General features: G+C 38.9%; 1 protein-coding gene across 1 annotated transcript; it reads right to left on the reverse strand.

Moving 5' to 3' along the window:
• Positions 1–7859: 7859 nt before the first annotated feature.
• On the reverse strand, positions 7860–8811 carry LOC126764698 (uncharacterized). Its single transcript, XM_050482349.1, has 2 exons — positions 8043–8811; positions 7860–7936 (listed from the first exon to the last, which is right to left on the reverse strand). The coding sequence occupies exons 1-2, from the start codon at positions 8809–8811 to the stop codon at positions 7860–7862; spliced, it is 846 nt and encodes a 281-aa protein (XP_050338306.1).
• Positions 8812–23480: the final 14669 nt, after the last annotated feature.

Raw genomic sequence — 23480 nt, forward strand, 5'->3', positions numbered from 1 at the left:
CTTTGCTCTATATGATTGTATGTGAGATACCTTAATGAAACCCAGGGTAAATTTTTTGTGGCATGACAATAGTTAATAGATAATCCTATACATATATACTACGTATGATGAAACGTGATTTTCGTTTTTCTAACAAATCTTATGCTGACTTTGTCGGAGAGTGTATGAGTTATATAGAGTATATTTATACATAAAATTGCTTAGGTTCCGATCCTCTGGTTGACGTGTTACATCATAATGCATTTGCCTGGTTTTGGTTCTTAAAAGTTGCAAGAGTATAAAATGTTCGGCTGCACTCGAACTTAGCCCTTTCTTACTTTCTTCTTCTTATTTTAATAACTTGTATGAAGTAATTACTTTAATCATTAGCAATTTCTCTATGCAATCTTTTCAGAGATATGCGCTTATAAGATCTGCAAGCAATTGTAAAATGTATAGGCCTGACAACGCAGACTTTGTAAGAAGAACTCGTCGATCACGTTTAATAGGGTTGAAGGAATTGCCTCCTCCATATCCCAATGGCTGGTATTGTATTTTGGAATCATCATCATCATTAAAACCGGAGAGCAAAAGATATATTTCTTGCCTTGGAGAACATTTTATTATTTTTCGTAGTATTGATGGACAAGTAAGCGTATTGAATGCATATTGTCCTCATCTTGGCGCAAATATGGCAGTTGGTGGTCAAGTAAAAGGAGATAATATCGAATGTCCGTTTCATCAGTGGAGCTTTAGGGGAAGTGATGGATCATGCGCTAATATTCCTTATAGTTGTACCGGCAAGTATTATACGATAACTCTCCAATCATAATATTTAACACATGCGAGATAAATGACACCATCTGCGGATGTATGTATTAGCAATTTTTTTTGCGCGTAAAACACTCTAAAGTAAAAATTATGTTTTTAGACTTCAGGGCTGTGCGCTCGCAGAAAGGAATGAATATACCAAACTAAAAGAAGTTGAAGCAAGGAAGTATTGTAGGTCCACTTCTGTTTATTTGTACAGATTTCGCTGAAAACACCGCAATGTTATGCATCGCAATCACAGCAGAAAAATCTGCGATAAATCTGCAATATGCAATGAACTCCGTTGTAAATTGTACTAAGAAATGGAGAATAAAACTGGAAGGTGATTAGTCGGTTATACAAATACAAATTACTTTTATATAAACAAACAAGACTTTATAAAATTGTGACTGAGAAGGCGGAAAATTTCCTTTAGACACATGTCTCTCTAGACGCTTATGCCGAAAAAGTCAAATAGTTTAGTTGGTTGTTGAAATACCTAGGAATTAAAAATTTCTTTCTTTTTTTTTACATACATTATGATATTCGTTGGTACGTTGTGCTAATTGTTATACTCTTGTTACCAGTAGCTACAGAGTATTATAGTTTTGTCCACCTCACGGTTGTACATATCACCTAAAACTAATCGAAATAGATATAGGGATATATATATGTATATAATATAAATAAAAGTTGAATCTGGTTGACTGTTTGCCTGCCCGTTCGTCCGTGCGTGCAAGCTGTAACTGGCGTAAAAATTGAAATATCTCGATGAAACATGAAAAAAATGTCGAATTCGCAGATGAGCGTAATTGGACCACTGCCACTCCTACAAATCACCATCAACCGAAAACATATAAAGTGCCATAACTAAGTACTTAATTAAGGTATAAAGCTGTAATTTGGTACAGAGGATTGCAGCAGGAAGGGGCACCTGTCGGTAAATTTTTTTTTTAAATTATGGGCGTGGTCCCGCCCTCTAACAATTTTAATGTGCATATGTCCCAAACTGCTTGAGCTACAACAACCAAATTTGCTGAGAACCAGTCCTATAACAACTTCAACAGAAAGTGTCCCGATATAACGGTACTGTTAAAAACTATTAAAAACGCGACAATAAATTTTACCACCGTTATGTTATAAAGGGCCTTTATGGGAGCTGGTATGAAAATTGGACTATGGGCGTGACACCGCTTCCTTTTTGGTGAAATCGCATATCTCGTAACATTCTTTTTACATACTTATACCACATTGTGCCAAAGGACGAAATCGAACAACAACCCCGACTACTTCCCATATAGTACAATGTTAAAGTCGACTTGATTCGTTCAGTTTACAGTACACAAATCAAGAAACAATTAACATAACAGGATAAAACTTGGTACGAATAATGGTTTTAGTATGTTCCCTCTTACTAAAAATGGATTAAGTCCAATGAAAACTGTTCAAGCCCCTTGGTACCGAATATTTCGAACCCAGTACCTATAGTTGACTTTCGATCGAAAATGTCGGTCAAAGTGTGGGATATATGTATAATTGAAATTCAGAGATAAGCCTTCTATAATAATGGTATGTCTGTATGTCAAAAATGAGTTCAATCGGACCAATACTCCCTTAGCCCCATATACTTAATATATAGATTTTTAAACGTCCGGGTGACTATACTCTATACAAATGGTTTAACACCTTAAAATATTTTCCTGGTTTTGATTCGTGCAAAGTGCAAGAGTATAAAATATTCGGTTGCACCCGAACTTAGCCCTTCCTTACTTGTTTTTTCTAATAGCAATTTACCATCTAATTCTGCAATTGCTGTTGCTTCATAAAATTTAGAATCGATTATAGTTTTTTAGTATTTTATATAAATCACAAAATATAAATCAGGCAACAGTTGTTTTTAGCGCAAAAAACTTATTGAATTAGATACAAAACTATACACTTTCAGTTGAAGAGGGCGAGCTAAATTCCAAACATCTATGTATGTATACCATATGTTCGTCCACCCGTTTTTACCGTTAGTCAAAAATTTATCAAATTATTTAAATAACTCATAAATTAAGATATAACATTTTTCAGTAATAATGGTACAGAAAAGCTGTAAGGTAATGGGTAAAAACATTGAAATATTATTTCTCGGGAACTACCGCAATGTATACAAAGTTTGGTTCATTACATTATTTTGATATATTTATGTCATAGTGTTAACATGGGCGCAGACAACAACCACACCCAATACCGACCTTAAATAATGTAAGATGTACCCAGCACCAAACTTGGTTACAGCTCCCCACACCATTGAATAAGGCGAATGTTTCCGGTGGGCCAAATACAGTTTTCGAAGAAACGCTCCCCTTTCCTACGACGCACTGTGGCATTTCCGTCGGGTTCCAACAAATTAAATTTCGATTCATCAGAAAAAATAACATTTCCCCAATCTGATGTAGTCCAAGTTTTGTGTAATTTTGCCCACTCTAGTCGCTGTTTCTTCATTCGCGTGTTGAGAAGTGGCTTTTTTGCTGGACGTCGCGGTCGGAATCCAAGATTATTCAGCACATCTTGCAAAGGACTTGTAGTTAATTTTACCCCAGTGGTTTCATAAAATGTTGCATTGATTGTTCCAGCATATTGAAAGCGATCACTAATGCACATCCGTTTAATTTGTCGTTCTTGACGAGGTTTTACTGTTTTCGGACGTCCACTGCCCTTTTTTCGAGCTAATCAATTAAAATACGTATAATTTTTAATTATAATACGCACGTTCCAATCCTTTATACCTATTTCACGAGCTATTTGACCTTTGGATAATTTATTTTATATAAAGCTACGATTTCTGATTTCTTTTTTGTTGACCCCACCATGTTCAATTTTACTTGTTTTCACAACTTATTCAAAAGAAAATACCGCAAATTCTGTAATAAACACGTGCGGACGCTAACGGTTTTAACAATAAAAGTAAAATAATGTAGCCACATGACAAAACAGCCAAATAAGACAAATAGTGAATTTTGAGCAAATAGTGACATTTCAAAATAGGAATATTAGAAAATTTTCGACTGCGTGGGTTTTTTTTTCGCCGAGTGTATATAATCTGATTATTTCACTTGATAGTATGTAAAGGAAGCGCGAATGAGATATTGAATTAAAAATTGTTTGCCGATGTATAGTATGCTATCTAGTGTCTGAAAATGGTTGTTATCAGACCATAGCTTTTTAAATGTACAGATATCGGAAATGTGACCCGCAGATCAAATTGCTAACTTTCAGAGAAAATTTTACAGAACTGCTTTTAAAGTTTAAATCAATGTTGATAGACGGATTCCATTGAAATTCGAAACTGAGTATATCAAAGATATTATATATCCTTCATATGGTTAGCCTTGAAAAAGAACTACTATTTTCGTTGCTGACTTTTTTTTCGCGGGACATATGCTAAAAATTCTCTTTGATGAATTTCATAAAATTTTATTCTTATGTTTGTTAATTCTTCTTGTTTAATAAAGCCCAACAATTATAAAAGCAGTATTAAACAGTTATACGTGTATTCCAAAAATATCGTAAATAATCTTCATCAGTTTAATTTAAAGGCTCGTCCAAACTCTTTTGAATCCTTCTTTTTTATCACAAAGTGACTTTAAGTCATTGAATTTATTTAATATTTTTAATTTTCGCCAATATAAATGGGAGAGAGTCAAGATGGAAAAATTTCCTGTGATATACTAAAGGAAATAATGTGTTTTCTAATGTTGCTGACCACAGCAAGCTTAATGTTAGCTTTTCTCGTTTTGGCGTCAGTATATTTGCCAGTAATTTCCATAGGAGGGTGTTGATACAAGCACACTTTATTTTTATAGAGCAGTCACTATGAGGCCAGACTCTTGGATTTCAAGTAAATGATTGAATATGCTGTGCACAGAATCAACAGGCATCATGCCCAGACAATAAGTATGTTGTCGTTATCATTTCAATCGATGTGGCGGATTTATAATATAATACGCTGAACTCGGAACGGACCTTCTCGATCCTGACGCAGCTTTTGGTATTACTCAACAATTTGCAAACAATTAGTTTTGAGGGGATACCAAACTCAGAAATATCGGCATAAAGGCAGCTCCTTTTCGTGCTGTCAAAAGAAGCTTTTTTAAATCGACGAATGTGTAGTGTGTCGATCCTCTTTTCATGAGCCTTTTCCGAGATTTGGCGCATGGTGAATATCTGGTAAATTGTTGATTTTCCATGCTTGAAGTCACATTGATAAAGTCCAATAAGTTTGTTGACGTTGGGACTTAATCTTTCACACAATAGGCTCGATAGAATCTTATATGCGATGTTGAGGAGGTTTATCCCATAGTTGTGGGCGCAGATTGTGGGGTCTTTCTTTTTGACACGGTCAGCCACACACGGTCAGTCACACAACGCTACTAGATGACATCGAAAAAACTATGTTCCCTCCGAGACTAAAGACGTGGACCATGAACTCATGAACTATCTGAGCGTGAATCAAACGTACTATTTCGAGGTGAAACTCAAAACTGAGAAGAACTAAACAAGGGGTTCCGCAGGGTGGTGTCCTCTCTGCTTTTGTTTAACTTCTACATCTCGAAACTCCCACAACCACCAGAGGGAGTTTCTATTATCTCGCACACTGATGATTGCACGATATTGACGTCGGGTTACAGATCAATGCCATTAAATCAAAAGAGTGGCCTCCCGTGTTTTTGACTACTCATAGGATACATAGCCTAAGACCGGAAGGCGTGAGCTGCTTGACTAATATATAAAATAATATTTTCTGGCCACTCCCAAATGAATGTCGCTCAGAGAACTTTCCTTATTAGCACGAACTTCTACACATTACTCCATACATATATACATATTGTAGCTTTGCATATTTTTTACATTCATGTTTACCATCTTTTTCTCCCCATAAGAAACAATAGCCGTTTATAATATATAATTATAATGCACATACTTCCTAAAATAAAATAGCGTTTTACTGTGTGGGATACATAACACCATTTTTTTCCTTTTTTTTGCGGGTGAGGGGGTGGAAAATGCCTTCGGCATCATCGGTGCTATCGTCACAGCAGCGGTATGTGCCACTTGCTTCTCATTGAGAGATTTACATCTGCGCACCTGCGTCCAAGTCCCGCTTTTTGCTGCGAAGCAAGATTGCTGCGAAATTCTTGATTATCTCCCAATTTGCCTCACTCTCCAACATGACGCTAACTAAATTGTCCGCGTTTATTGGGCCAACCAGGTTTTCTACGCCGGTGCGTTCTTGTTGCCAACGCACACATTCAAAGAAGGTGTGTTCAGCGTCGTCTTCTGTCGCATCGTTATATAGGCATGACGGCTCTTCGACTTTTCCCATTCTGTGGAGGTACTTTTTGAAGTATCCGTGACCGGATAATAACTGAGTTGTGTAAAAATCGACTTCTCCGAATTTACGGCTTGTCCATAAGTCTAGATTTTTTATTAGCCTGGCCGTCCATCTGCCGCGACTTTCATTCTCCCATCTTTGTTGCCATGTTGTTATTGTATCTTTCCTTATTTGTTGAATTGCGCTCTTGTTGTTATTGGATGATTTCTTTAGCTCCCACAGCTTCTTCCTTTCATATGCTAGAAGGTCAATTGGGGCATTGACGCTTATAACTAATATTGCATCGCCTGATATTGTCCGGTACGCTGATGCAACTCTGAGGGCTGCGGTGCGGTGCACTCTGGCCATTATATTGCGCCGGTTTTCCTTTTTAAGAGCGTCTGCCCAGATCTCGGCTCCGTATAGTAAGACGCTTATTGTCGTCGACATTAGGAGCTTTCTCTTTTCTTGGCTGGGGCCCCCTATGTTGGCCATTAATCGGCTCAGTTGAGAGGTGATCTTCGCTGCTTTTCCTGCGGCGTGCTGGATTTGAACCCAGAAGGTTAGTCTGGGGTCCAGTCTTACGCCTAGGTAGTTTACTGCTCTCTGCGTCCTAAGAATATCCGTAGTTGTGTGCATGCTTATCTCGAGAGGTATGTGCTTATTTGTTAGCAGCAGTAGCTCTGTTTTCTCCGTAGCGAGCTGGAGGTTGTGTGTGTCGAGCCATGTTTGCGTCCGTATCATGACCTAATTCAGCTTTCTTTGCGCTTCTTCTGCGTCCCTTGCTGTGATTACTGCCGCAATGTCGTCCGCGTAGCCAATTAAATATGATTCGTCTGACATTTATAGTTTTAATATAGCGTCGTAGCTAATGTTCTGGGCCTAGAATGGATCCTTGTGCTGCTCCTGACGTAACCGTTATATGTCGTGACCCTTCTTTAGTTTCATACAGCAGTTTTCTGTTGCTGAGGTAGCTCCGCACCACAGCCCTGAGGTAGTCGGATATCTTGAAGCTTTTTTCGATAGCGTCAATCATGTCCACCCATCTAGCACTGTTGAAAGCGTTTCGGACATCTAGAGTCGCCAGTAATACTATTCTTTTATATTTATGCCATCTACGCTGCGCTGCTTCTACGTTTTCGACGACGCATTTTATGGCTCCTATTGTTGATCTGCCGGGTCTGAAACCATGTTGTCTAGGGGACAATCCTCCAGCTTCGTTAATGGCCGCTTCGAGTCTGGGTTTTATTAGGTTTTCGTATAACTTTCCCGCTGTATCAAGCATGCATAGAGGACGGTATGCTGATGGCGAATTGGGGTCTCCTTTTCCCTTACTGATTAACACTAGCCATTGTTTCTTCCACGGTTCAGGGAATAATCCGGTTTCAAGGCAGGCGTTGTACATGTTCAGTAATACTGCCGGGTGATTTGTTGGCCTTGAGCTTGCCAGTGGTTAACTGCAGCTCTTCAAGGGTGAACAGGGGGATTTGCGCAGACCTTAGTGTTTGTTCTGGATCACTAGCCCTACTTTCGTGTGTGGGGAATAGCGCGTTCACGATGTGATCCATTTTGACAGCGGTTAAGTCAGGCGGCTTTGCTCGAGCGCCGAGTTTCTTCATAACTACTTTATATCCGAGTCCCCAGGGGTTTCTGTTTATGTCCTCGCGTAGTTCCTCCCATTTTTTCTTTTTGCTGTCGTCGATGGCGTGCTTCAGCTCCTTTTTTGCTGCTTTGTATTGTTCGGCTTCTTCGGGTGCGGCTCCTCTGCGCCTGGATCTCGTGTAGGATCTGCGAAGGCGGAGGCATGTGCGTCTGAGTTGGGCGATATTTTCAGTCCCCCAGTAGACTGCTGCCTTATGTTTGCTGTGGGAAGCCTTGGGCATTGACTTTTTACAGGCTCTTGTTATATTAAACATTGTGTGCTCGACAATTTCTTTTGCATTATTTGGGGAGCTGCTAGATGGGTTTTGGTCGTCTATTGCAGAGATCAGTTTCGAAGTATTTAGCTTCGAAATGTTCCACTTCCGTGTTGCAGTCTTTTTCCTGTACTGGTTAGCGTTTGTTCCAGTATCGATAGTGAAGGAAATGTACTGGTGATCGCTACCAGTGTAATCCTCCAGGACTTTCCATTTCTTTATTGAGCCTGCCAAGCGTTCTGATGATAGAGTGATGTATGTTGTAGTTTCCTCGCATCCCGGTCTTCTAAACGTGGTTGCATTTCCCGTGTTGGGCACTATTAGACTTAGGCGCGCAGCCATTTCAAGGATGCGCTTTCCCCTCAAATCCGTATTTGGCATACCCCACTCTACGGCTTTGGAATTTAGGTCTCCGGCGATTATTAATTGACCTTCTATAGACCTGTCTGTGTCCTCAATATTGTCGAGTTTTTCTTGGAATTCCTGTATGCTATCGCTCGGCGTCAAGTAGCAGCTAATTACTGTAAAAAGGTCGCAATTGGCCCAGACAAAACCATTGCCGTTCTCTTTGTCTACAGTGATGGCATTACTCCCTGGTGGTAGCCATATAGCGGCGGTCGAGCTGCTATCTTCCAGCCAGGTACCTCTCTCTTTCATTTTGTATTGCTCGCTTATGATGATTAACTCGTAGGCGTTCTCCATCACCATTTGCGAGAGTAGTGCATCAGCAGCCTTACATCTATGCATGTTGGCCTGTAAGATATTCATTTGTTTTGATATTTTCTATATACCATACATTTTGCGGAACCCGGGATATGGTCAACTTTTTCGTGTTTAGCCTTCACGCAGAGGCAGCATGAGGGAGGCTTTGTGCACTCTTTCATTTTGTGACCTGGTTGGCCGCATTTTATGCAATCACCTTCTCCTCTTCTATCGGGCCCTTTGCAGTCCCAGGTTAAATGCCCTGGTCCAAAGCAGCGAAAGCATCTTTTTGGGGTTTCTTTCAGTCGCAGCCTGCAGTTAACCCAGCCGATTTTTATGCGTGCCTGTCGCATCAGTGTGTCAGCCTTATCCTCGTCGAGCGTTATATATGCCCTGACCTTCTCTCTTATGTTAGGTGCTGTTATGCTTCTCGTCAAGTCTCCGATGGAGTCTTGTAGCACTTTTTTTTGCAGCCTCTGCTACTTCCTCCTTTGTTGAAAGGGAGTCGAGGTCTCTGATCTCTATTGTGGCTTTTGTCTTAAGGTCGGCCACAGTTGCGGATTCTCGGAGGGTCGTCTTGAGTGCCTCGCAGAAACTGGTTTTTGTGGATTGTCCCTTCTCCAGCTCCAGTAGTAGAGCCCCGCATCTTGTTTTGCGGATCCCTTTGATTTTTACCTCTGCTTCTCTTAGGTTTACCTTGCTTCGGATATTCTTGAGGACCTCGGCGTAGCTGTTTCCTTCTGCTGGCTTAATGATTACGGCCTCCGATTGTCGTTTGGGCCTGCTTTTTGCTCTCTGGTTTGAGACGGTATTCCTCCCTTGTTGTCCTCCCTCTTTTGGGTTTTTGCTTTCCGTTCCTTAGGTTGTGAGTGTCTTCCTTGCTTTTTTGGGCAAGACTTTCTGCCACTGGCCGTCCTTTTCGCTTCTTGGTAGCACTGTTTCTCGGGGCTCCACTGGGCTTGTCGCCCGCCGCTTCGAGGTCGTTGGCTCTGGGGTCATGATCCGTCTGCTTAGAAGTCCGCGTCTTTTCTCGTTTTCTGCGATGAGCCAGTTTCTGCGGTAACTCTTCATTACATCAAAGAGTTCGTCCAGCTGTGCCGCTCCGTTCTTGACATCCAAGCTGACGTTCTTTTGCTTTGCCATCGCCGTCTTCATGATTTGTACAATACTCTTACATTTTACCAAAGATTCCTCTTCTGCTCGTCTCATTTGAGTGATGTACTCCTGTTTCGGCAAGTTTTGAGGTCCTTCTGTGGTGGCCACTGGGGTGCTCTTCTCTTCTGTTTGTTTTGCTGGTGGTTCCTGTGTGACAGGAGTTTCTTTTAAGGCTATCTTTTCTCCCGCTTTTTCGAGATGTTTGGGAGTGATGGTCAGTGTAGGGGATCTAAGCATCCTACTACTTCTGCGGAACACGGTCCCGTATTCCTCGTCTTGAGCATCTTTGTTTTGTTGTTCTTTATGTTGTTCCTTCTGTTGCTGTTTTTGTTGTTGTTGTGGTGCACTCATTTTAGATCTAGTGGGTCTCCGCTTCAAGCCGCTATCTCCGCACGTTGTAACAGTTGCCCTTTATGAACCCCTTGGTTATCTATGCAGGCAGGGAGGCCACGCTAGGGTTGACACAAGTCCTTATGGGAGCTTGTGTTCAGAGCCAGGTTTAGGCACGAATCAGGAGCTCGTCTCAACTGAACCTGTACGGCCAAAACAATTTTGGCGACGTGCATTGAACATACTTGAAGACCTGCCAGGGTTTTAACGAGACGGAGGCGAGAGCAGTATTAGCCTGCCAGCCATTTCGGTAAGATGTCACTCTTACCTACTGAGGTGATAGAATACTGCCCTCACCAGCCCTTTGTTAGACTAATCCATTATTTGTTTTCAGTATTCCATAATCAGAACCTTACTGGCCTCGATTCGGATGGGCGCTTGCCCAGGGTTTTCGCCGTCGTCTGTGCACTTTTGGTGCTGCTTACTGTATGGTTCCCTCGTCGCTTTGTTGCCTCCCTCTCGTGGGTAGGTTCTCCCTCGGTACAACCCCGGTGGGGGTTGTGGACGCTTATTTGAAGGCGGCATCTTCTCGCCTCTTCGCCGGAGGTTCATTGAGCATATTAGGCGTTTTGAGCCAAGCCCTCCTCTTCTGCAGATCTTGGTCGGGGGCTGCGTATTACTATTCGCAGCTAACCTACTTAGCGTAGGCCGTCCACTATCCGCCAGCTGTGACCCCGGTAGTAGCCTGAGCTCAGCCACACCACCTGAGCTCAGCCCCACCACCTGAGCTCAGCCTCACCGCCTGAGCTCAGCCCTAGAAATAAGGGCTAAGTTCGGGTGTAAGTGAACATTTTATACTCTTGCAACTTGCAAGAATAAAAGGTCGGGAAATTCCTTTAGGTGCCGGCAAAACTTTATATTAAAAACTAGCAGGCCTGGCCACGCGTTGCTGTGGCTGAGTGATTCAAGAAGGATTTGAAAGACAAAATTTAACACAAATTAACATAACATTTTTATAACATGTTTAATAAATACTTTGAATATCTTTATTTGATATATATACTCTAAATGTCTTTAAAGTAATAAATCACAGTTAATCTTCAATGAAGCGCCAATCGATGTGCAATATTTTTGGTCAATCGGTCCGTTGTTAATACAAATAAACTTGATAGTCTTCCTACTCGTGAACACGCCACGTATAATTTCCCATGGGAGAAACATGGATTTTCCAAGTCTAATCCGCAAATAGACATTGTTTGGCCTTGAGACTTATTTATAGTCATCGCGAAAGCTAAACGAATGGGAAACTGTAGTCTTTTAAATGGTATGGGAGAATCGGATGGTATCATCGGAATACGTGGTAAATAAACAATTTCTCCTTTAAACTTTCCTGTCAAAATAGTTGCTTCAAGAACGTTTCCAGTAATTCTTTTGATCACCAAACGTGTGCCGTTGCATAGTTTAGGAGGGTTTAAATTACGCAGTAGAATAATCGGTGATCCAATTTTCAATCGTAGATTGTGTGGTGGCACTCCTGATATGTCTAAAGAATTTAAAAATTCAATTGGGAAGTTCACTGCCTCGTTTTCTTCTACAGTAGCATCGATAGACTTAAATGACATTAAATCACCTGGTAATAATTGTTGTATCTGGTAGTTAATCAGATCAACATCAACATTTTTCGCTGCTAAAATTGCACGATTACTAAACCAGTCATGATTTAAATAGTTATTTAGTATATCTGGGAAGACACTCTCAATCAGTTCATTTTTNGTTTGAACAACAGTACAGNAATTATCTGGCAATCTAATATGTTGAGTATCTTGATGAAATTCTATTTCACCGTTTTCAAGATCCAGTAATTGTTTAGAAAATTCTTGTGATGTTGGATCATTTTGGAGTTTTACTCGCATGTTTTTTGTCAGTCTGAGTGTTTCAACATTTCTCCAAAAATTGATTGTTTTAGACATGCATTAACTTCATCTGCAATAGTAGAGCGAGGAATAACTGGCAACGTTTGCCGAAAATCACCAGAGAGTAATAAAATAGTACCACCGAAAAGTCTGTCACTATTGTTTAAATCCTGCATAGTCCTATTTAATGCTTCCAGTGAATGCTTATGAGCCATAGTACACTCATCCCAAATTATGATCGAAGTCTTCCGTAACACTGCTGCCATTCCGCTTCTTTTTTTGATATTACACATTGCATTTGGATTGTTATGAATATCTAATGGTAGCTTGAAAGCAGAATGTGCTGTGCGCCCACCATCCAACGAAGTAGCAGCTATGCCTGATGATGCAAATGCTAATGCAATTTTATGTTGGGACCATAGTTTCGCAAGAATGAAAGATAACAAATATGTTTTACCGGTCCCACCTGGTGCATCTAAATAGAAAAAACCGCCTTGTTTGGCCCTAACAGCCAACATAATTCGATTGCATATGCTCTTCTGCTATTCAGTTAATAATGGTTCATTGTTAGTAACAAATGTATTTAAATCACGATTATTAAAATGTTATTCTCGCTGCAAATCACTATTTACTAAGTCTGTAGCTGGGCGATCAGGAGATAGAATGACTAATGACTAAGTGGTAAACTTCAGATCATAATACATAAATCTTCAATCATTAATAATGCTTCGTTACACATATCTGGTGCGAAGTCTAAGTTTGTAGAGTGGTTTATTTGTTTACGTCGGTAGAGTATATCTTCAGTCATGTAGTTCTTATATTTTGCCCAGAATGTAGATGACTGTGTTGGAAAACATGTCGTCAAAATAATGGCAAATATTTGACGAATATTACTCGGCGAGAACGTTAAAGCAGCATCAGCAAGTGTCAGATCCCAATGGCTGTCATCTTCTAAAAGTTGCAACGCGTGACATGCATCTTTATATGTACTGAACACTCGGCTATAAACTGTTCGTAAAAATTGAAAAGGGATTGGTCCAGGAACATTTACCAACAATAAACGCAGAAAAAAGCATTCACATAGTTTTGGATGTACAGTATAAAGTCGTTCCAGTGTCTTAGCTTTAAATATGCCTGAAATTGAAGGATGTCGTTCTCCCTTTTTACGTGGTTCCCAGTTTTTAGCTGACGTGTTCCATGTAAAATAGCATGGAATATCAGTGTATAATAGTGTTTTTGCGTATTGACCATGCATATCAGTTTTTTGACAAAAAGTGAAAAATTCGATTAGTGTCGTTTTTGGTGGTTCACATGCTTTTTGGAGAATATTTTCTTCCGTGAAATACACACGTTGTCCATTTTTAAGATGCACTGCAAGATGTTGGATAGCAGGTTCTCTATGGTGTATGGGGAAGCTATGTATGCGCCTGATAGCTTCATTGCTGCTTATGTATCTACCCATTTGGTAGCGTGTTATTTCATCATTTTCGTCTATATTTAAATACGGCCAAATCACTGCCCTTATGAACGTACTTGCAAATATACTTAATGGATTTGACAGAACTGCAAAGCTCAACATTAATATGAGCCTTGTACGTTTTGGAGAGTAGTGGTGAGTATGGTACTACCCATTGATTGTCAATTTCTAATTGGTTAGAATTTGAAGTTCTCATTTTATATGTATGACCACCATTATCAGCGTTTCTGCGGCGATACAATGGATAACCATCAATATCAATAATGGTATCATTTGTGAATTTCTTAGGAAAATTTTTCTTACATTTCCCATTTTCCATGCATGGTGATGTCATGTTAAACGCTCCACACGGTCCATGAATCATATGACTTGTAACAATATTAAATAATTCTTGATCAATTGAAGAATCTGGAATTTCGGCTGAAATAATTTGATCAATTTCCTCTTGACGAATTTTATCTTCAAGCCAAATTAAAATGTGAGCATGAGGTAAGCCTCGTTTCTGCCACCTGCCAATTGAATATAACCAACAACACGTTTTGCCAAAAACGGAATATTTTGTTATAAAATCAATCAAAGATTTCAACTTTTGTTTAAACACTTGTTTATTTGTTTTGTTTATTACTGCACAATATCGTGACGATGTATTGATTGTTGACCTGGTAATAGTAAAGATTGGATTTCCTCCCAATTTGGATTACACGTAAATGTTATAAATAAATCTGGACGAACGTAATGACGTACATTAGTCATTGCATCCTGTATATATTCTTGCATGTTTCGTGGGCTACCTATGTAGCTGGAAGGTAAAATAACAGCACTGCCGATTTCTATTGTGTTCAAATTTCCATCGACGTTTTCAACAATAGCATCTCGTAAGTGAATGTAATCCTCTGATCGTAGTTTAGCTTGGTTGAACCGAATGAATTGCAAACGTTCGCTTTCAATTTTAGCAAACATCTCCACAACGTATTGATGATACAATTGACGATATCGAAAGATATATGTAGTTGTCTTGATTGTGTCCAGTCATTAAACGATACGAATAGTAGTTCATTGGACTAACTTTTTTATTTAATTCATTACCATTGACACACTATTTAATGTGGATATGATATCCATCTTGTCCTTGTCAGAATATCAGTGGGTACTGGAGTGCATCGTCCGTACGGTGTTAATCTGAAATTCTACTGACTGAATTATCTCGGCGTGTATTTTTTATGGATCTGTTATCAACTGGATCATCGACCATAATAATAGCGACTTCATCAACGGTTGGTGCATTGAATCTGCCGGCGTGTTCTTCCGCAGACACTTTGTCCGCTTTAATGACAATTTGATAATTGTCACTTTTTAATTGTGGTGACACTCTTTTAAACAATTGAACCAATTGATTATTGCTCTCCAAAAATAATTCTAACAACAATACAATTGCTCACTCTTCTGCTTGGTCAATCAAATTTTACTGGCATCGAGTTGTTACACGTTCTTCGCAATTGCCCATAAAATAAATCTGAAGAAATTTTGGATCTTGATTTGGCATCGGCATCAATGATCCAATTTTATGGTAAACCTAGCCTTGAATTTTGAATGTTGTTTCAAAATTACGACCATCAGATGAAAAATCACAAACTTTGGATGCTCCAAACGACGTCATTTGGAAGCACGAATTGAATTTTCGTGTCTTATGCAAAAATAATTTTGATTCATTTGAAATGCCAGAAAGAAGGGATGTCAAAGGTTCAGGTGGAGTAGGGAGTGGTGGCAATACAACTTTTCCTGAAGCGCAACACATGCCGGGTGTTTCATTGTGAAATTCTAACGCCTGACAATAATTGCATATTTTGTCCATCGGACATATTTTTAGAATCAGCCGAGTAATTGATGTCTGGTTCGTAATTAAATGCAAGACGAACAAATGATCGACGTGTTACTGCGCGGTTGGTCCGATGATTTTCTCGGTTTTGTTCTCTAAATGAATCTATGTGTTGTTAACATGCCACCCTGGCTCTCAATGCATTTTCTTCTCGACGATTATCACGCTGTTCTCGTGATTCTCGTGCACGAATTTCAGCTGTACGAATTCTTTGAGCTGCATTTCTTTTTCTTTCTTAACTTGCAATGTGTTTAAGCTCAACTAATAGCGGGATTCTGTAACCAGTCTCTAGTCTCTATTTGAGACATTTTGAGGCAAAGCCTCAAATTGTGACTAGTTACTATTCACTAAACAGTCTCTGGCGTTAGTCTCAAAATATTGAGACCTGGTAGTTAGCATGTCACAAAACTAAAAAGAACTCTTGTCTGCCATTTTGAATATACTGAATAGAGATCATCATAGATATTAATCGATTGTCGTTTCTTTATATTTTGTAAGCAACTCAAACACGAAAAGGTTAAAAATAAATAAATTTTACATAAATTTCGTAAATATTATGAAACAAAGTCAACATATATTTTTATTTTCATTGATAATTATGTTTTTTGACTATGTTATAGAAAATTTAATATTTGTTATCGACATATTTATATTCATTCAAGTGTAAAAACATCTCTGAATAATGAAATGTAATAATTTTGTGACTGTCACTTACAGTAGCAATATCATCTCAAGTCTCAAAAATTGTCTCTAACTTAAAATCTCAAATTTAGAGACTTGAGACTGTCTCAAGTTACAGAATCGCACGGTAAGATTTATCATTCCTTACCACTGGTGGGGGGAAATGAAGAGACCTTCACTGAGCTCAGAATTATTTCATTCTGTTTTTATTTTTAAATTTGAAAGCCTTATATACTATTTTTCAAAATATCCTAAATAACTAGATATAGCATATGTGTATGTTTATATGTATGTATGTTGGCTATTGTTTTAACCTATGTTGTGTGACCTTGGGTTTGTTTTAATGTGCGTACATTTACAAACAGTTGCTAAAATGTATTCTAAAAACCCGTGAGTTATCATATGCAAACATCTTATCCTTAGTAATGTTTGTGTTATTGTCTGTTGAATGCTATTGTTTTGCATGACAATGTAACTTAACGACTTTCCTACTGATTGAAAGAAAAAAAAATCGTTTTTGGTCAGCACGACCTTCTCGTTATGACTTTATTTTTAAAAGTGATTTTTACAATGTTCTTAATCTAAAAGCTTAACTAAATGCACAGGGTAAAACATAATTAAATTCCACGAATTCGCTAATTTAGGTGGCGCGTGTGCTGACAGTGCGTCTGGGCTGTGCTGTGGGAAACATTGTGTAACTTGAGTTCCATATCCGCTCTACCTGCATTAGTAAGTATTGCTGATGAATTAGTTTATTATTTCGGCAATGTTAACATATGCCATGTTAAAACTTCCCCTCTCGCTCGTCCTCGAGCGTTGTCAAAAATAAGGTAAGTTGTTGAAATTTATGTATGTTGGCTGATCATTTGGGGAATCTTTGATTTGATTCATCCTGAGGTTTGTTGCCGGGATCTGATTAGCATCCCTATTGGATGAGATGCTTATTTTATTTTGAGATTTCTTCCAAAATTTGCAAAAAATTATTGTGACGATAGAGGTAGCTGCAACTGCTCCAAGCGAAAGTGAGCCGTTGGATATAGTTGCTGCCTTCAGGAGATTTATTCTTCGAATGTTACTTATGTGGAGTTCTTTCAAAGCTTCTAGTGAAAGTAATTCAATTCTATTTTTCTCAATTGGTGCGGGTTGCAGGACTGCTGGGAAAGCGGGAAGTGAAATTAAATCGCGGTTAATATAACTTTGACCATTGATTTTCAGCGTTGAATTATGGAAATTAATGAGCTACGTTCCTGACAAGTTTTGATCATTCCGTCAGCATCTATGTGTCCTTGAAAGCCATTAAGTGGTAAAATTCCGGTTTTTATTTCTTTAATTTGTGGAATGTGGTGCCCGTTACTTTTGGTGCAAGTTGAATTATGACTATTGATTATTCTAGGTATACAGGTGTTATTACTTATGTTAATTACTTGATTATGTTTACAAATTTCAATTTTCTTAAAGCTATCGCAATTTTCTTTTATTCCATATATTTCTATTTTTCCTTTTAAAATTTTATTATATTCAATATTAATAATAGATTTATCAGATTTAAGAACAGGTCTTAATATAATTTTTTGGAAATTTTCCTTAAGAGTTAATGGTATTTTTACCAAGTAAAAAATTTTCATATTTTTGCTAACAATGTTAGTATTCGATAATTTCTATATATTCTCTACTTTTTCTAAAGCAATTTCAATTTCTTTTTTATTTAACAATAATGTATTCAAAATATCTTTTTTTCGCCCATTGTATGGCGTATTTTACGTTAATCAATTCTTCTTGTATTAATCTTATTCTATTTTGCAAATTAATAATTGTTTCATTTTCTACATCCGAATCTTTTCTTATATTATTAAAAAGTTTATTTACTATTTTAGTTACGTTATTTAATTTTTCGTCAAATATGTCATTTATAATTACTTGTTTATTATTATTATTATTATTAACTTCATTTAGGTTAGGTTAGGTTAGGTAAAAATGGCTGATCGATGATCCCACGTAGACTAACAAATTAGTCCTTTGTGATGCCATTAAATGAAAACTCCCGTATTCGGACTTACAGATTGCCGAAGCGCTTTGTAGCCAATATAAAGTTACACAGACGCTTAACTTCAACCCCCGCCAATTCGGTGGGGTGTCCAAAGGTATGCGCCCCCAAGTGTCTTAGTCTTGACCTCCCAAAAGCAGGACAGTCAAACAGGAAGTGCTGGCTTGTTTCTACCACATCTTCCTCTAAACAGCATCTGCATTCAGCATCCGGCAAGATACCCATTCTTACCGCATGTAAGCCAATTGGACAGTGGCCTGTTAAAAGACCCACTAACAATGAGATGTTGGCCTTACTGAGGACTAAGAGATCATTTGATCTCCTGCGATCTATACTGGGCCAGAAGGCTTTTGCAACCGCACAAGTGCCGGTGCTGGCCCAGCGTTGGACGAGCATCCGCGTGGCCCAGCTATCTAGTAGTAGACCACAAGAAGAAACAGGAGCACCGATCCGTTTCCATTCTACCGATAATGAATCTCGGGTGCCTTTCCTTGCTAACTCATCAGCTTTGCAATTGCCCGCAATTCCGCTATGGCCCGGCACCCACACCGGTCTAATTACGAAACATCTGGCTGCTAGAGATAACGACGTTAGACATTCTTCGACCAACCCTGAACGCACTTCGAATGAGTTCAAGGCTAATATAGCCGCTCTACTATCTGAGTGAATAGTCACTTGTCTGAAGGTGGATGCACACTGCAACAGCAAATTAGCTGCTACCTTGATGGCTGCGACCTCAGCCTGGAATACACTACAGTAGTCGGGAAGTCTGAAACAGGAGTTGATGGAGAGCTCCCGACAGTAGACCCCTCCACCAACTTTCCCCCCAAGCTTTGACCCATCCGTGAAGAAGCTTGCTGCCCCTCTCCTCCAACGGCTTCTTCCCACCCACATCTCCCTCGTCGGTATATGGGCAGAGAAGGAGACGCCAGAGTTCGGTACGGCGATTCCATGATCCAGATGATCCGGTATGCAGTCAAAGTTTGTAAGGATATCCGAATGACCAGATGCACGTTCCTTTAAGAAACCATATTCTCTGAGTCTAATAGCCACCTTCGCGGCTATGCACCTACCGGCAATGTCCACCGGCGTAATGTTCAAAATTGCATTAAGTGCCATAGTTGGGGTAGATCTTAATGCACCGCATATGCTAATTAGCGCAGCCCGTTGAACGCTTTCGAGCTTTTTGGCCAGTGAGGTCTTCCCTAAAGCCCTCCACCACATGAAGACACCATAGAACGAGATGGGCTTTACTATGGTGTCATAGAGCCAGAGGATCACTTTCGGTGAGAGACCCCATCTTTTGCCAATAGCTCCTCTGCAGCAGTATAAGGCAATAGATGCCTTTTTGCTCTCTCCTCGATATTCGGCTTCCATAAAAGCTTCTTATCCAGTATGAGCCCTAAATATTTCACTGAGTCCGCCGGCTGCAGGTGAATACCTCCTATCTGCGGCAACGGTGCCGCCGGGATTTTATATTTTCGGCTGAATAAAACCATTTCCGTTTTGTTAGGATTAATGGCGAGTCCACTTCCGGCCGCCCACTTTGTTACATCGCTGAGATATCCCTGCGTCAACTCGTACACGGTGCTAAGGAACTTTCCTTTGACCATAAGTGCTACATCGTCTGCGTAGGCAATCACCCGGCAGCCGCGATCCTCTAGTTTTTTGAGCAATTCGTCAACAACCAGGATCCATAGAAGAGGAGAGAGAACCCCACCTTGTGGTGTTCCCCTACTAACTTCATTTAGGTTACTGGATATTATTTCCAGATCTTCATGATCGGGGGATCCGGCGATTAATTTCCAAGCCGTTCCCAAAATATTTATTGATCTTCTAGATCTTTTTTCAACCGGTTTAATGGTTTCTAAGATTTGGAGGGATTGGGTTAGTTCGTGCTCTAGGATAGGATATAGGATAGTGTCCTTAGGTATGTCCGAGTAAACGAATTTACCAATGTCCGTCAGAAATTATTCGTATTTGTTAAGGAAGGTTGGATTCAACCTTTATTGGGGAATGTATGCCAATTCTGGGTAGGATTCGCTGGTAACCTCTTCTGGGGGGAAGGGGTGGACGAATGTCCTGGCCTTTTCAAGCTTGGGTATTGCTGTTTAAGGCGTAGAATGAACGGTAGTTCTGATTCTCTAGTTTTAAACATAAATGGAGAGCCTGGGGGAGATCGGCTGGCTCCTTCGAAGTAGCCTTGGTAAGTCTCCTCTTAACCCATGAATGAAGGTATCAAGGGCTTTATCCCTATATGTGCGCGTTAACAAATGTACGGCTTCGGCGCCGGCTTCCATGCATCCTAATTTGTTAAGGATCAGAGAAAGGTGAGAGTACACTCGCTGGTAGAATTCCTGGATTGTGAGGTTACCCTGCACAAGTGAAGTCATTTGGTACTCCAGTGTACCCAAATCGCGCTTATCTGCGTAGTGAAGCGTTAGACATCTGGTGATGGCTTTCCAGTCGAGCGGAGTATTGTACGACTCCAAGGCAATGTCGGCATTGCCTACAATCTTATTGCGAATGACATTGAGGATCCCATAATATTTGGGGGTTCCTCCTTGTGGTTCGTAGATCTGGAGGAACAGATCTACGCTCTTCTTCCTGGAGTTGAACTCTCCTGGGTTTCCCGAGAATTCCCGGAGACATCTCACTACGTCCGGTATCTTGTCTAATTCGCTAACGTTATTTGCGAAGTTAGAGTCAATTGAAATATCGGAAAAATCTGAGAAATTCGCAATTGGATTGAAGGCGGCTTGAACTAAGTTTCGCCCTTCTTGTTTAAAAATGTTATCATATTCGTCAGTTATTCCATGTTAAATGTGTTCGAGGTGGTAGGAGCTGGTTGAGGAGGGAGTGTGCTGAGCACGGGTGGTCGGACGAGGATTGAAGGATTAGCCATATTTCTTAAATATGTTTAAAAGTTTGACTTGAATTTTGACTGACCTTACGAAGCTAATTTGTTTTAATTTTATTTATTTTAGTTACTCCTTCTAGGAAGGAGGGCTTTCTACCTTGGAGGGTCCCGTAGGATTCGCAGGATTAAGCAAATATTATATTTGATGTGTATTAAGTTATCGGCTGTACGAGCCCTTATTTATGAATAGGATTATTATTGCTTTTATTACTCCTTCTAGGAAGGAGGGCTTTTCTATTCTGGAGGGTCCCTGGTGTTGAGAATCGCAGAATTAAGCTATAATATATGGTTTGGTTTTAGTAAGTTATTGGCTGTACAAGCCTTTGTTTAGATATATACGTATTTATGTATATTAAAACTAGGATGTCTAAAACTAATTAATTGTATATATTTAAGTTTAAGTTCTCTTTTTTTAAAAACTGACCTTGGAATTTTTTATACGCAATTAAACGTTCTTTTCCAATTTTTTATTTTTTTTTTAATTAATTTTCTTCCATTAAATTTCACTTGTTAATTTCGTTTTACAATTCCAATTCAAATAATTTTTGAGATAGTTTCGCTAAAAATATTTTTTTTCCACTTTCAATAAAAGCTTGTTAATTTTTATTTACATAGTTTAACTTTTTTAATTCATTTTCAATATTCACTATTTTTTTTTTTTTTAAATTCACCTATCTTAATTATAACAGATGACTTACAATAGAATTCTTAAAATAATGGTGCGGCGGCTGACGACTAGCATCTCCTGTTTGTTTCCTACTGAGGGGCTCTTTCCTGCACACTTTTTGTCCTGGGATGGTGACTTTGGTCACCGGGTTCTGGGACCTAGTGCTGATGTTCCTTCGTCCTGGCGTTTGTTGCGACGTTATGGACCTGAAGTCCGTGGTGAGCCGGTTTCCTTGTAGACTTTTATTTTTAAGTCCTTCTTGGTTCATGGTAGGGACTTTACCGTGTCCTTTTTTCATACACTTCACTCACGATTCACTACAACTAGGCCCCACGTTGGGCGCCACTTAACGATTTTCCTACTGATTGAAAGAAAAAAAATCGTTTTTGGTCAGCACGACCTTCTCGTTATGACTTTATTTTTAAAAGTGATTTTTACAATGTTCTTAATCTAAAAGCTTAACTAAATGCACCGGGTAAAACATAATTAAATTCCACGAATTCGCTAATTTAGGTGGCGCGTGTGCTGACAGTGCGTCTGGGCTGTGCTGTGGGAAACATTGTGTAACTTGAGTTCCATATCCGCTCTACCTGCATTAGTAAGTATTGCTGATTTATTAGTTTATTATTTCGGCAATGTTAACATATGCCATGTTAACATGTATTTTAAGTATGTGTCTGTTTCTGTATATGTGTATGTATATTCAATAAATTTGAACATGCATAGATATTTAATATTAGTGGACTGTATGTATGTGTGTATTGCAGCATATTGTTTATTGCTGCTTGACATGGGGTTGTTTTCAAGTGTACAATTTAATACATGTGTGTGCGTGTGTTTAATGTTATCTCTTTTGTAAATTTATGACTTGTGTCTACCCATGCGTTATTATTATTATTTGATGTGCCTTGCATCTAAATGCATTATGTGTATAAGTATGTATGTATATTAATATATGAATAGATATTTATATTTAGTAGAATTTCGGCTTTGCTGATAAGTAAGCATGTTCAATGACATTTGAACATATTGCCGAGGGAAAGAAATGATTAGCTAAAATTAGTGGACTGTATACATATGTTTTCATGATCTTAAATATTACAAATTTCTTAACTTATCTTATTAAAGAAAACGAACACGTTCAATTTTGAACACAATGTTTTACGTTTAATTCAAGTTTATATTCGTAAACTTGTAATTTAATTAAACTGATTTGTTCTGGTAACCCTTCTCTTTATGTGCTTATACGCTGTGCATAACACTTTTCCAATTGGAAAATAACCGTAGGTTCATGTCGTTGCTAAATTTTACATTTTGATACATGTTGAGAAAGCAGCATATTTATGCAAACCCGGTTTTTATTAAATAGTTTTTCATTAAATATGATATAAATAAATGCATACATGCATCTCCTAAATAGAAATAGATATTCCTGCATACACACCACCTGTGGCCATCGAATGGCATCCACATAGGGTATTGTAGTAAACTACCTGCCGCATACAACACTTCGGTGTTGGTATTTAATTTTGGCAGTGTTGTTTTTGTGACAGCTGAAAATTATAAAATTTTAATTTAATTTCATTCAATTAAATGTGAATGAATTTCACTGTTCTCTGATTTTGTAGATTATATATTTGGCTGTATTTAT

Source organism: Bactrocera neohumeralis, unplaced genomic scaffold (assembly GCF_024586455.1).
Source record: "Bactrocera neohumeralis isolate Rockhampton unplaced genomic scaffold, APGP_CSIRO_Bneo_wtdbg2-racon-allhic-juicebox.fasta_v2 cluster09, whole genome shotgun sequence".
Classification (NCBI taxonomy): domain Eukaryota; kingdom Metazoa; phylum Arthropoda; class Insecta; order Diptera; family Tephritidae; genus Bactrocera; species Bactrocera neohumeralis.

Bases quoted from the DNA above. Each gene is read 5' to 3' on its own strand.
- LOC126764698 (XM_050482349.1), bottom strand. From the start codon at position 8,811: ATGCATAGATGTAAGGCTGCTGATGCACTACTCTCGCAAATGGTGATG. The intron at 7,937-8,042 runs GTAAAAAGTCAA...CCGCCTTCGCAG, and splicing joins GTTTAATATAACAAGAGCCT to ATCCTACACGAGATCCAGGC.